Here is a 14,034-nt window from a genome sequence, read left to right on the forward strand (position 1 = left end):
GCATGTGCTTCAAAATGTACCCTGGCACTACTGGCGCATGTTTTTCCTCTCACTCTCTCAGCCACGTCCCTTTTAGTGTCAATATATCCAATTGATGCCTATGTACACTATTGAGTCACTCGTCACGTCCTGTGTTTAAAGAGCATACATTTAGCAGTCCTAGATTCAAACAGATTTGTTTTTTGTTAGCCATTAGATATTATAATTATATACGAGTACATTTTTAATAATTGCAAATAATTGTTTTGTGGCAATTTCTCAAGCAAAATTAGCAAACAACCATATTCCAACAAATAATCCCCTTGCCCGTTTCACATCGCAGATGCTCCCTTTTTGGTACTGTGCTATTACAGCCAGCGCATTTTTGCGGAGCAACTTTCGTTGCCGTAGTTGCGATTTGTTATAGCAAATAGTTACAGCGCACTCTGTTGTTGAGTAGTTTGATGGTTCTAAGTTAAGATTACCAAGACAATATACCTGCATAAGCGTTGCATGTTTCAAAAAACAAATATACGCGATTTAAATCCGGAAAAATAGTTTCATTTCCTATGTTTAACAATCGCGAAAACCTAAGAACTCGATAAAAAAAATTGTCAGAATGAAATTACGATTCATTACTTAAATTTTTTTAATTTTACACAGTAGTTATATTATTTAACATAAGGAATTGTAATGTAAAAGAATTACCTAATTGATAACAAATACTAGCGCCAAAACAAATACCGTGGCGCTGAAACTTCAACAAATGACCTTGTAAGTAAAGGAAAATAACACACAAATATGCGACAATTAAATTTAATTAAAACAGATTGTCTTCAAGGACACTACGCTTAAGTAATAAATAAAATAAATAGTAATAAGTAGGTAATTTACCTAAAATATGGAAATGGGTGGAAAAATAACTTCTTCGCTTTCAACTCATTGACTGGTAATTTTATAATATTAATACGGTTCCATGCATCGTTAACTTTGTGTTTAATTTTGTGGTTTGGATGTTTTGGGTTTCAAATGAGTTCTTCGGTTTCATACATATGGTTCTAGAAAATACAAGACCCGCGCATTACTCCAATCCATTTTGTACCTACGTATTATCGCTAGCAGCTTATTTATATATAAAGTACTCTGTGGTTTTTCTGAAGCGGGACGAATAAGGAAATGGCAGGCTTTTGAAGTTACAACTACAGTTTTTACAAAGACTATTAATTTTATTTTAAGTATATTATGAAGAAAAAAACGAAAAAAGAAATAGCGATGAAAAAAGTTAGAACTATATTCCTTAACTGAAACCAAATTACAAAAGACGTTATCCTGAAAATTCCACTAATTAGGAATTCCAAGTTTTTGTTCAAAGCGATAGAAGATAATGTGACCTATGTGAAAGTTAAAACATAAATATTGACTACCGCCGCTTAAAAGACTATGTAAAAAACCCGAATAAGTTAACTAAGTTATTTAAGAGAAATAGAAAACAATATATTTGAACTACAATGGAGTATTACTGAGTATCCGATAATTAAACGAAGACATGACTCAAAAGACTTGTATCTAAGTCAAAACCATTAATAAAAAAAGGGGCTTTTTTATTGGTTTTCACGGGTCTGGGTACTTTGCCCTTTTAAGCCAATAGTCAAAATAATCACTTTAATAACGAAACTGTAACACTTAGAAAGTAAAACGAAAACACTTTAAATTTCGTCCACAGTGTTAGATATAAAGTTACATATTGGTTTAAATAAGTTATTTCTTGAGAGTAACGATTGAACGTTTTTTGGAATATCACTGTCATCTACACAAAGGTCCTTTATTTCTGCCATAAGTATTAGACGATGAAAACGGTATTGAACACAGGTGAAAATGATACGTTGTAAGTCGATTGTTTCTTCGGTACAATGAGGACATTTATCATTTTGAAGGATTCCCAATCTCTTTAGGTGAGCAGGAATTCTGCAGTGGCCAAATCTCATTCTATTGATGTCAGCTATCTGCTTCCGTGAGTCTAGATTCGTTTTATTCCACTAAGGTTGAGCGGGCGGGCTCATTTGTATGCTGGTGTACCACTTTGCTTTTCCTCCAATATTCCATCCGTAAGAATTTCAGTGACAACATGAACTGGGCGTGGAAGGCAGTGTAAGGTACTTTCAAACAAGAGGAATGTTCTTCATCTGCTGTTCTTCGTGCAGCTCCATCAGCTTCTTCATTCCCAATAATACCAGAATGTGAAGGTACCCACCTTATATGTCATATTTTTACCTCTACTATACATGTCATGTAGCAATTGTTTTATATTATATACTATATAACACAAATTATATTTATATTGTTTGTTATTGAGTGCAGCCAATACACTTTGAGAATCAGTAAAGATAATTATATTAACAACTTCGAGAATATTTACACAAAGTAATGCTTGGAAAATAGCATAACACTACTGTTATATATATATATACACTATGGTTGGTAGATCTATGGTTGAAATTGACACTGTAAAATGTCTTCTGCAAATAATAAAAATGCTTGGATTATGTTAATATTAGTTTATTTCATTGGCGACGAGGAGTAACCAAACAAAATGAATAAGGAACAATTCCAAGAATTTCTACAATTACAAAAAAATCAGCAACAACAGATTTCGGACATTTTGCAACAACTTGTGTTGCAGCAACGACCAGCAGTGGAGCTCCCCACGCCAGCAACACCTGCCACGGAACCTACCAGCTCGGCAAGCAGCAACAAGTACACAATTATTAAAAGTTTCAAATGCGACACTTTTAACCCTGCGACTGTATCGGTAGAAAAAGTTTTAGATTTTTTCGAAGCCAAATGTGACATATGGGCCGTAAGTGATAATGACACAAGGAAAGAATTATTATTTTCATGTATGTCTCCTGAGATATTTCACGACCTAAAAATAGCACTCGTTCCTAACTTTGGAAACAGTTCCTACAATGACATTAAGTCTAAACTACTCGATTTACATCGAACTAAAGTTACGAGGTATAAAGCACTAACTGAATTTTGGAGTTGCGTACGAGCCCACAACGAGACTATGGAACAGTATGCTAACAGGCTAAAGAAACTCGCCAGCGATTGTGGCTACAAGGACACAATGTTTCAACGTCAATTGCGCGATCGATTTGCTAGCGGCTTAAATCAACCTCAACTAGAAGTGGACCTAAAACAGAAATGGCCAGACCTTCAAGAGACTTACGACGGAAAACTTATAGAGGTTACTTTCGATCAATTCTTTGCAGTAGCTCAGTCCAGAGAGTTAGCAGAAGGTGATGCTGATAGTAGCATGCCCGCTACCGCTAATAAAGTAAAAGCAAGAACAAGTACAGGACGTCACTATAAACAATGTACGTTTCTACGCAAACTAAGTCCAAACCAGTGCCGTCGATGCGGTGCACAAGAGAGACATAGGCTAAACGTTTGCAAGGCAAAAGACCATACATGCGATGAATGCCACGTACAAGGTCATTTTGAAAGTTGCTGTATAAAGTCTGGTAGAGGATATTTAGCGAGCACCGCGACAGAAAAGAAACAACCAACCAATTATAGTAACAAACTGCATAAAATTAAGAACAATGCACACAATGATGGAAGTTCGTCACAGTCTTTTGACACGAGTTCTGATGAAAGTGATGATGTCGTCAAGGTTGAACGCAAGAGAAACAAGGACAGCAAGAGAATTGATGTAACCGTCAACGGTGTCAGTTGCACATTCGATTGGGACCCAGGATCCGTGTACTCCATTATTAGCACAAATTTCTGGAAGCGGATCGGAGAACCCTCTCTAACCAAGGCACCGAAGCTACGAGCTTATGGGAACCTTAAGCTCAAACCAAAAGGTCTCACAGACGTAACCGTTGAAATCATGGGAGAGCGGAAAATATTACCTGTTGTGGTTATGGAAGACGCCAATCCAATGCTTTTTGGCCTCCAGTGGAGCGAGATGTATAAAATGACATTCCCAGAGCCAGTCTATTCGGTTAAACCCGTTCAACACACCACTACGCTTAAACAGGTACTATCAACCTTTTCATCCCTTTTTGATAATAAACTAGGAAAAGTTAAAAATTATGAAGTCCTGAATTATGAACATGTCCCTGCTCGACCAGTTAAGTTTTCCATGCGTAAAAACATAGAAATTGAACTTCAACGTTTAGTTGACGAAGGAATCGTGACTAAAGTTAATCCAAATGTCACGCCATTAGAATGGGCTACACCCACAGTGAATGTCGTAAAAACAAATGGCCAAATCCGAATTTGCGGTGATTTTCGTAGCACTATTAATCCTGTTATTGTCACTCATTCTCACCCAGTCCCACTCTTTGACCAGCTACGACAAAATCTGGCAAATGGAGCCAAATTTTCGAAAATAGATTTAAGGGATGCGTACTTGCAATTTGAAATAGCTCCAGAGTCGAAACAGTACCTGACAATCTCTACGCACAAAGGATATTATCAATACAATAGGATGCCATTTGGAATCTCAACAGCTCCTTCAATTTTCCAACATTACTTGGATGAACTTTTGGACGGTGTACCAAATGTCGCAGTGTATTTTGACGACATTGCCTTAACAGGGAAAAATGATATTGAACACCTCCAAACGCTATCGACCGTGTTTAGCAAACTAGATAAGGCGGGCTTAAAAGTCAATTTAAAGAAATGTTCATTTTTCCAGACAGAGATTGAATACCTAGGGCACACAATTACTAAAGACGGAATTAGGCCGACGAAATCGAAAATTGATGCAATAATGAAAGCGACACCGCCCACTAACGCCCAAGAACTGCGGTCGTTCTTAGGTCTTATAAATTTTTACGAGAAATTTATTCCTCACCTACATAGTGTCTGCGCAGATCTGCATGCATTGACTGGTGGTCGCCGGAAGTGGCAATGGACCGTCAAAGAAAATACGAGTTTTAAGAACGCAAAAGATCATATTAGTAAATCGAAACCGCTTGTTGCTTTTGACGAAAAGCGCCCATTGTATTTAGCCTGCGATGCCTCGGGAAAAGGTGTGGGTGCCGTCCTATATCATAAATCGGCAGACAAAATTCAACCTATCGTTTTTGCTTCAAGGAAACTAAGACCAGCGGAAACTAAATATTCAGTTATTGACCGAGAAGCTTTAGCAATATTTTTTGGAATCCAAAAGTTTGATCAATATTTACGTGGTACCAAATTCATACTTAGCACTGATCATAAGCCATTGATTCACGTTTTGGGGCCACAACGTAACTTGCCGAAGATTGTCAATAACCGTCTAGTGCGTTGGGCTTTAATCATTGGAGGGTATGACTACGATATAGTTTTTACAAAAGAGCATCTAAATTTTATGGCTGATTTTCTTTCTAGGATGCCCAATCCAGAAGATAAACCGTCTAATGCAGAATTGACAGTACACAGAGTGGTAGCTCAGTTGCAGCATGAAAGAGTTTCGGATATTGCGTTAACAGAGGACAGTGTACGAGGCGCGACAAGGAAGGACCCTTTGCTTAAACAGGTATCAGAGTACATTAAGACCGGCTGGCGTGAAAATTTTTATTCAGATGACTTAAAGCCCTATGCTCGGAAGCGCACTGAGTTGTCTATTGAAAATAAGATATTAATGTGGCAAGGTCGAATAGTAATACCGAACACCCTGAGAAAGGCCACCTTGGAATATCTGCATACAGGACACCCAGGCATATCCGCAATGAGAGCGCTAGCACGTTTTTACGTATGGTGGCCGTCCATTGATGATGACATTGAGGAGTACATTAAACGTTGTCGCAAATGCCAAGAGAATCGGCCGAACAACGCTGAATTGCCGATATACTCGTGGTCCGTTCCTGACAACCCGTGGGAAAGGCTACACATTGATTTTGCAGGCCCGTTCGAGGGAAAATATTGGTTTGTCTTAGCAGATGCGCTTTCGAAATGGGTCGAAATTAAACCCATGAACCAGATAACCACTTCTAAACTGTGTGAAGAGTTAGATTCCATTTTCACCACCTTCGGCTTCCCTCAATTCTTGGTTTCTGACAATGGACCACAGTTTACTTCTCAGGAATTTCAAGACTATTGTAGAGACAAGGGTATTCTACACATAAAATCATCCCCGTACCATCCCCGGACTAACGGTTTGGCTGAACGTCTGGTTCGCAATTTCAAATCCAGGCTATCATCAAGTGCCAGTGACCATCTCACCTTGAAAGGACGACTAGAAAATTTCCTTTTTTCCTACCGCATAACACCTCATTCCACCACCGGTAAGAGCCCAGGACAACTTATGTTCGGACGTCAGCTGCATTGTATTTTGGATAACGCACGCCCTAACTCTAAAAAGGCCCTGCAGCATAGGCAGATACAGGCTAATATAAATTCAGAAAATTTAACACCATGTTTTAGATCGGGGGACAGCGTGTTTGTCCGAGCCCGGGATGGGTCACGATGGGAACCTGCTACCATATCCAGACGTACGCATAGATACTCGTACACCGTAGACACAGCCAATGGGGTAGAAAGGAGATATCATGCTGATCAAGTGCGTTCCCGCTTAGCCGACCATATCAGTCCAGTTTCTACTGATGGCTCTCAGGCCACACACGACCCGCATCATATAAACACCAGTGAGGTGGAACCCCTTGCAAGTTCGTCAGGAACGCAGAACTCAGCTACCACCCCAATGCGGCCATGCGCTGCTACTACGCATTCGCCACCTACCACGGTGTCCCTACAGCGAGATCAAAGCGCCATGAGCGCACCATCAGGCGACCTCGGCGGCTTATCGAGGAGATGTTGTAAATTGTAGGGATGGACGAATGTTATATATATATATATACACTATGGTTGGTAGATCTATGGTTGAAATTGACACTGTAAAATGTCTTCTGCAAATAATAAAAATGCTTGGATTATGTTAATATTAGTTTATTTCAACTACGCTGTGAAGATACTACAATAGTTGTTAATGTTGAAGCATTTAGATAATTTAACCTGTGGGTCATAAAATGCCGAAGTTGCAGTATTTTAGTCTTTGAACCATCTGTATACATAGTGTATAGAGACTTGTTTTCAAGAAATTGTAGTAGCTCACGTTGGTTGTCAACTTTTTGAATAAGTAGTGTTGCCACGTTGCCCAAGGAGGAATTAGTTAAACTTTAAGTAAAAGTTGCTAGATTCCAAGAAATTAAGTCTGGGTAAAATTGCCTAAAGTGGCTGAACAAAAACATAATTATGGGATTGCGTTTTTAAATACATATTTTTCTTAATTTTACAAATTATAAATCGACTTAATAATTATCATCAATATCAATCAAATCATTATCATCTTGTGATATTGAAGGTTAAGCTTTATTTTCCAATTTTTTACTTTTCTTACTAAAAGAGCTAAAAGATTTAACTATCAAATATTTTGTTTTGTGCCTAATAATTTCGTAAATCTGAATAAATCTATATACCTAAAAACTGGCTACAGTGGCAACACTGCGAATAACTGTTTATAATGCATTGGCTCAGTTCATCAGGAACAATGTTATTAAAATTTACAAAAACATTATTTTCAACTATTACCATCTCATTTCCATTTCATAATTTCCGTCCTTCATTGTTTAGATTTACCTATAATATACTACCTAACCTATCTTGTTAATCACCGTACCAAAATTCCGTTTGCTTTTATTTTTATTCCTCGATTTCCTTTCCCCGTTTTTAAATTCCTATTAATATCCAAAACCCCACATCAAAGTTCCACAACAACAACAACAACTGCGATGATATCCTGAAGTCTCACGAAGAAAGAAAGTATTGGAAGAAATATTGGAACAAAAATTGGCAACTCAACCGAAATGGCATATGGCCAAAGCCTGGATGCCATAGTGCCAGGAAATAAGACAAAAAAAGTAACTTCGCGTCGCCTGTCGTATCTAACTTCGCGACGCTACTCGTGCCTAACTTCGCGATAGCGAAGTGACCGTTAATTGTTATTACACATCCGTATCGTGCATCGCATCGCTATTCGCATCGCCTATCGCAAGAATGTGAGGACGCGGCATAAGAGTTACTTAATTATTATGTAAGTAAAACAATAATGAAATTGTTCCTTTTTCGCAACTTAACAATCAGGATTTATTTCGGACCGGAATCCATATATAATTAGTAATAGACTTATAAACTATGGTAGTAAGTACATTAATTACTTTATATTATATTTGTCTATTCATATATACATTTCTTTATATTTGCAGCCCAATTAGAGGGCACGACATGAAGCGCGTTAAAGCATTCATTAATGGTCGTCAACTCTGTCCGCTACTGTGTAGACTTGTGCCTGATCGGTCCTTAGCGGGAGCGATCCTAGCTACTCAATCGGTCAACTGAACTAGGTCGCAAAACAGAATGTACTGAGCAATATACAACGTAACATAAACCACAATATAAACACCTCGTGTACTAATTTGTAAAATACTTTCAAAAGAAATTATTCGTTAGTAAATAACTTTTTAAAACGCGCCGACTTTGATAGTTTGACACTAACGTCAGACATTTCTGAAAATAGTGCCAACATGATGAAGAAAAAGTTATTATTTTTTAAATGGCAATGATTCAACCAAGTCTTTTTATCGACTATAGAGTATATTACATAGGAAATATGGATTTATTTCCAGTGAATAGGTTGCTTCACGTCCCCGTTTCAAGAAGTGTCGACCCACCGCGAGGTCGGTCTTCTAGTTTATTTAGTTCATCTAGTTTCTTAGTTAGTTAGTTCGTCTTGTCCTTGCTCGGACATTGAATGAACGCTCCAAACTAGTAATTTTATTCACATGAACTACTACGGACTTCTAGTATTATGAGGTCCAGACTACACTGTACTAAATATTTCAAAATACAATTTGTATGGAATCGGTGCTATTTGATTTTCCTTCATATTTTACAGGTTTAAAGACTGTCATTCTAACTAATTATCCTTTTTTTTTACAAAATAAGTTAATTTTAGTTAGAATGGTGTGTTTAAAAATGAATATTTAGGTACAACTATTTCATATACCCATGCACGTACGTTGATATTATACATACAGATACCTACCAAAAAATATTACTTATTTGCAAGCTTGTATATATACATAATTTAGATACGTATTAGAGACTTAGAATGAGCTGGGAACGTTCAATCGTGCATCCCACTAGAACTTGTACTAAAAGTAGTGAAAGATCGCTATTTGTCCCGCTCGCACCGTTCCTACTGAATAAAATACAGGTGAACTATCATCGCAGACAGTTCCTAATTCGTACTGAACTAAAAAGAACGATGAACTATTAAAACCGTGCAAGACGAACTAGTTCATGTCGGTCAGTGCAGGGAATATATTCCTAATAGTTCGTAGTTCATGAACTATACAAGCCTACTACCTGTGCTCAGGACGCTGTTGGTGCTGGTGCACACCCGCGGCATCAGGGAGGCTTGTCGCTTTCTCATTATGGGTAGCAAAACCATCCGTATGTGCTTCTGCAAACATTATTGATGCGCTACAGTAACGCAGCAGCCCCAACAGCATCCTGAATGCATTGTTATATTGCACACGTAGGGCGCTGTATGCTTTTTTAGTAAATGCCATCCACAGATTGCAGGTGTAAAACGATTGGCAGTAGGTTTGAACAGGGTGACCTTCACTTCTACTGTAAACCTCGCAAATCTACGGATCAACATTTTACTCCTTACAGCCAGCGCCCTACGTTCTCTCTCTCTATGTTCATGTTATATTTTAGCGACTCGGTACCCAGTGCTCCAAGTATTTAAATTCCGACACTGTTTTAAGAGGAGTGTCCCCGAGAGTGACTAGCGGTATAGAACGATACCCTTTAGCACCTGCCTGAACATCAGCATTTCACTTTTGTTTGCGTTATACTTGAGGCCATGGTTTTAAAGTCTAAGACAGTACCCTTATCGAGGGGCTCAGCAGTACCATGTCATTGGTATAACTAATGTTATTAACATATTTACCATCAATTGAACACTCCACCATAGCACTACTAAGCTCCCCGATCGGGCTGTTCGCATAAAGGTTAAATAACTTTGAAGAGGTTGCCCAGGAGATTTTCCTCGCAACATACTTCTTAGAACCGAATCTCTATATCTTTAGGTGTTAAGTGTACGTAAGATTTTTGTTACGTTTTATATAAAATATAGGTGCGCATTTGGCCTCCATCTCACCTGATGGAAAGTGACGATGAGGTCGACGATGGAGCATGCACACCTAAAGAATGCCTATTCACTCTCGCTTTGAAAAGCTCCAAGTTATAACGTTCAGGGAACAAGTCTGCAGGCAATGAATTCCACTCCATAGCAGTTCGCCATATAAATGTGGAAGCATAACGGTTCGTGCGAATCATTGGAATAACCACAACATAGGGGTGGAATCCAAGCGTACGCCTAGTCCCCCGGTGATGGAAAGGGGAAGGCGGAATTAAATCGTGTAATTCCATCGCACACTCTCTGATAAGCAGGCAACTTTACGGCAGTGTTCTCTGCTCTGCAGCTTAGCCTCCATTAATTCCAAGTCACCAATAAGCTTCTTGGTACGGTTGTCAATTGAATCCAAACTGGCCAGTTGATATGTAGCAGAGCCATCCCAGAGGTGGCAGCAGTACTCCATGAACGATCGGACGTGTGCTTGGTACAGCTGAAGCAACTGTCCCGGTGTAAAGTAACGCCTTACCGTGGAAAAGATTCCAAGCTTCCTTGTTGCATTTTTGGTATTTTTGTGCCCAGATACCTGGACAATAATGAATCGCCCGGCGGCCACAGTTAAAAATACCTTAAAAATATTGTGGATATCTTCTTTCTTAATGAAATTTGGCTTAGGCCTGAAAATAGAAAAGAGATTAGAAATGGATTTAAAAAACTAGGCTGTCTGGTTTACAGACCTTTGCCTTTCCGCAAGGAAAAAGTAAAAAACATATATTTTTAAAATTTTACAACACGTGACATCATGACAGTGGAATATCGAAAATTAAAACATAAAATCTTACGCTCCCAGGCTAAGATTGATTTACACAATAACTGGAAGACTTACTGGTCGTCTTCTAGCAGACAAAAAGGCAAATATTATGCTGGTCTTCAACCAGTAATACCCAAGAAACCTTGGTTTTTCGAGTTCCGCGAGGCCAGTAAAAGAACAACTTCAACTATCATCCGATTGCGCCTAGGACATAACTGCAGACCCACTTTTCTTGCTAAGCTCAGGATAAGGGATCACTCCCTTTGCGAAGACCGCACCTTGCAGAAGGAACTCTTGACCATATATTTTTTAACTGTGCATTATATCCCGTCTCTTTATACGATCTTCTTCCAGATTGTATCCCTCGTCCCACAAATTTTTATAGTATCCTTTCTCCCCTAAAACCTCCTTTACTATTTACTCTATTTAAATATATTGAACAAAATAACATACGGTTATAACTTTTACTATGTGCACAGCATGTGTTTACGCTTTTTACCAAAGTAGCTAGTCAAATAACCCCGTGTTTTGTCTTTGTCCATAGGATGGTGCAACCGATCATCGTCGTTTGAGTGAATCTTGATAAATATACCGTGTATCTTTCAACCCGGACACTAGCAAAATTGTCCTCAGTGGGACAGAAGCCAAATACCAAAAAAAAAAAAAAAAAACAAAATCGCGTCGGCGTTCTTTTTCACACAATTTTTGCAATGTATACTTTTCAAATTGCGTTTTTTTTGCTTCAATTTTTCGTGTTTAGTGTGTGCGTTATTATTATCAACAAACATTTTAATTCTCGCCTCGCCCATCCTCGTCAAGCCAGACCTGGTCCACCGAAGATGCGCGAGGAGAGAATTGAAATTTTGCCATATACAAATTTCTATTCTCGTCACGCCTCGTATCTTCTCGTCTCGCCTGTGGAAAATCAGCTCAAAACTGAAAATTGGTGGAAGAGTGCTACTTTTGTCTAGATGTATCTCCAAAATTTGAACGCCCAACTCGACGCCATGTATTCTAAAGCTGAGTCAATACATGTGCCGAGAATGTACAATTATACGAACGACAATAAAACACGATGCCTGTGACACCGCACGACCGATTGAAGGTTAAAATAAAAATAAACTTTGTAAAAACTGGTCTTGTAACTTCAAAAACCCGCCATTTTATATTATTATTTTTTTTCACTAGAGCTTTTTGGAGTCGTAATGTTACAACAAATAGCTGCTACTATTGTTACCTGCTACACAAGTAAAAAATATCACATTCGACAAAACAATCTCTGTTGAACGGTGAAGTGATAGTACTAAATATAGAGTTCACAATTATCATACATAACAAATGAAACTATTTTTACTGTCAGCCGTGACCATGAGACATGTAAAGAGCCTGAAACGTTGGTTTGTTTGAAAAAACAAATATACGCAATTTAAATCCCAAAAAGATATCATATATAGTTTCATTTTCTGATGGTACTAAGATAATTTAAAAACAAATAAAAGAGCATTTGTTCGTTTGCATTTGCAATATTTATTTAGTTCTTAAATAGGTTGGAATCAAAGTATAAAATAAATAGTTACTAAGACAATGTTCAAAAAACGGCAAAAAATCTAATGATTTTCGAAGACCGTGATAATTATGTTTTAATTACCTTTTTATCCTTAATGTGTAATTACACGCTACTACTGTAATTTTACACTACTCGGATTTATCGCATTTGAAACCAAATACAGAGAAAACACAATTTAAAAGTTTAAAAAATAAATACCGAATAAATCTCATTGTGAATAATGGGATTCTTTTTATTTGTAACATAAATTAATGTAACAATAATTAGTTGTCCACTCATAAACGAGAATAAGAATTTATTGGTTCCATTCTGAGACCGACTCAAAGGGAAGATGAAAAACATTGAGATTGAAGATCAAAGCAGCTAGACTCCGCTGTCTCGGACACGTGGAGAGAATGGGACCAAATCGTGCCGCGAAGAGAGCCTATTTAAGACAACCGAGTCAACGCCGAACGGTCGGACGTTCTAAGTAACTCTGGAGCGATGAAGTCTAGAAAGACCTCAAGAATCTCGGTGCTAGTAGCTAGGAGGAACTGCCCGAACTGACCGAAGTAAGTATTCAGTAATTTTTTGAACTTTCAAATCGTGTTTTTTCAATTCCACCATTTTCGATTTGGGACAGCAGTGTTCTATTATAGCGACTTTATACTGTTAGTCCGGTAATCCCAATCGATATGTGTTCGATGTTTCATCGCTATTATTTCTTTTTATTGCCCTCTAAAAGAGAGAATCTTAACGTCTTCTTTTTGACAGGTCGCTTCGCTTCGCTTTTTTGCGGCAACATCTGAACCGAAGGCTCATTGACAGTTTCACCTGTACTTGAACTTTCCAACCGGGCGGACGGTTTTAAACTGAAACGTGGTAAATTATTTTGCTGGTCATCATCATCCTCATCAACAGCCTATCGTAGTCCACTGCTGAACATAGGCCTCTCCCAATGCGCGCCATTTCCCCCAGTCCTCAGCCCTTCGCAAATCATCACTCCATCTGGCCATAGGGCGTCCTACGTTTGCCGAGCCACTCAAGAACTCGCTTCCCCCATCAGTTATCGGTTCTTTGACAGATATGGCCAGTCCACTGCCATTTCAGTTTGCTTATTCTACCGGCTATGTCGACGACAAGACCATTGTTTTTCAATTACATTTCAGATGACAGCCAACACATAGCACAATGGTATGACGAAAATAACGTAAGTGGGACTTGCAGTGCACCAGACTGTACCTTAGTCCAGCATTTTGGAGAGGTACAATTTTATCTAAAAATATTAAATAATTTTGTCGAAACAAATTTTCAGCAATCTAAATTAATATGGAAAACAGATAGTATAACCAACGTAATTAGACCAAACAAACTTCTGCCCAAAAAATACATATATTATGTGTAATAATTATTCTAATAATAGGTTTTCGGACAAACGATACCTCCGCTATAAGACATTTCTGTGTTGCAAATTTATACCAAAACTGTCATCGCACTAAT

The 14,034-nt window shown here is 38.2% G+C and overlaps 1 protein-coding gene across 1 annotated transcript; it reads left to right on the forward strand.

Annotated features, from left to right (window-relative positions):
- The first annotated feature begins 2,569 nt into the window (after window positions 1-2,569).
- Window positions 2,570-6,802, forward strand: LOC113234248 (uncharacterized protein K02A2.6-like). Its single transcript, XM_026469547.1, has one exon. It carries the CDS (start codon window positions 2,570-2,572, stop codon window positions 6,800-6,802), a length of 4,233 nt encoding a protein of 1,410 aa, XP_026325332.1.
- The last annotated feature ends 7,232 nt before the right edge of the window (window positions 6,803-14,034 follow it).

This window comes from Hyposmocoma kahamanoa, unplaced genomic scaffold (genome assembly GCF_003589595.1).
Source record: "Hyposmocoma kahamanoa isolate Upper Pololo Valley unplaced genomic scaffold, ASM358959v1 82, whole genome shotgun sequence".
NCBI lineage: Eukaryota > Metazoa > Arthropoda > Insecta > Lepidoptera > Cosmopterigidae > Hyposmocoma > Hyposmocoma kahamanoa.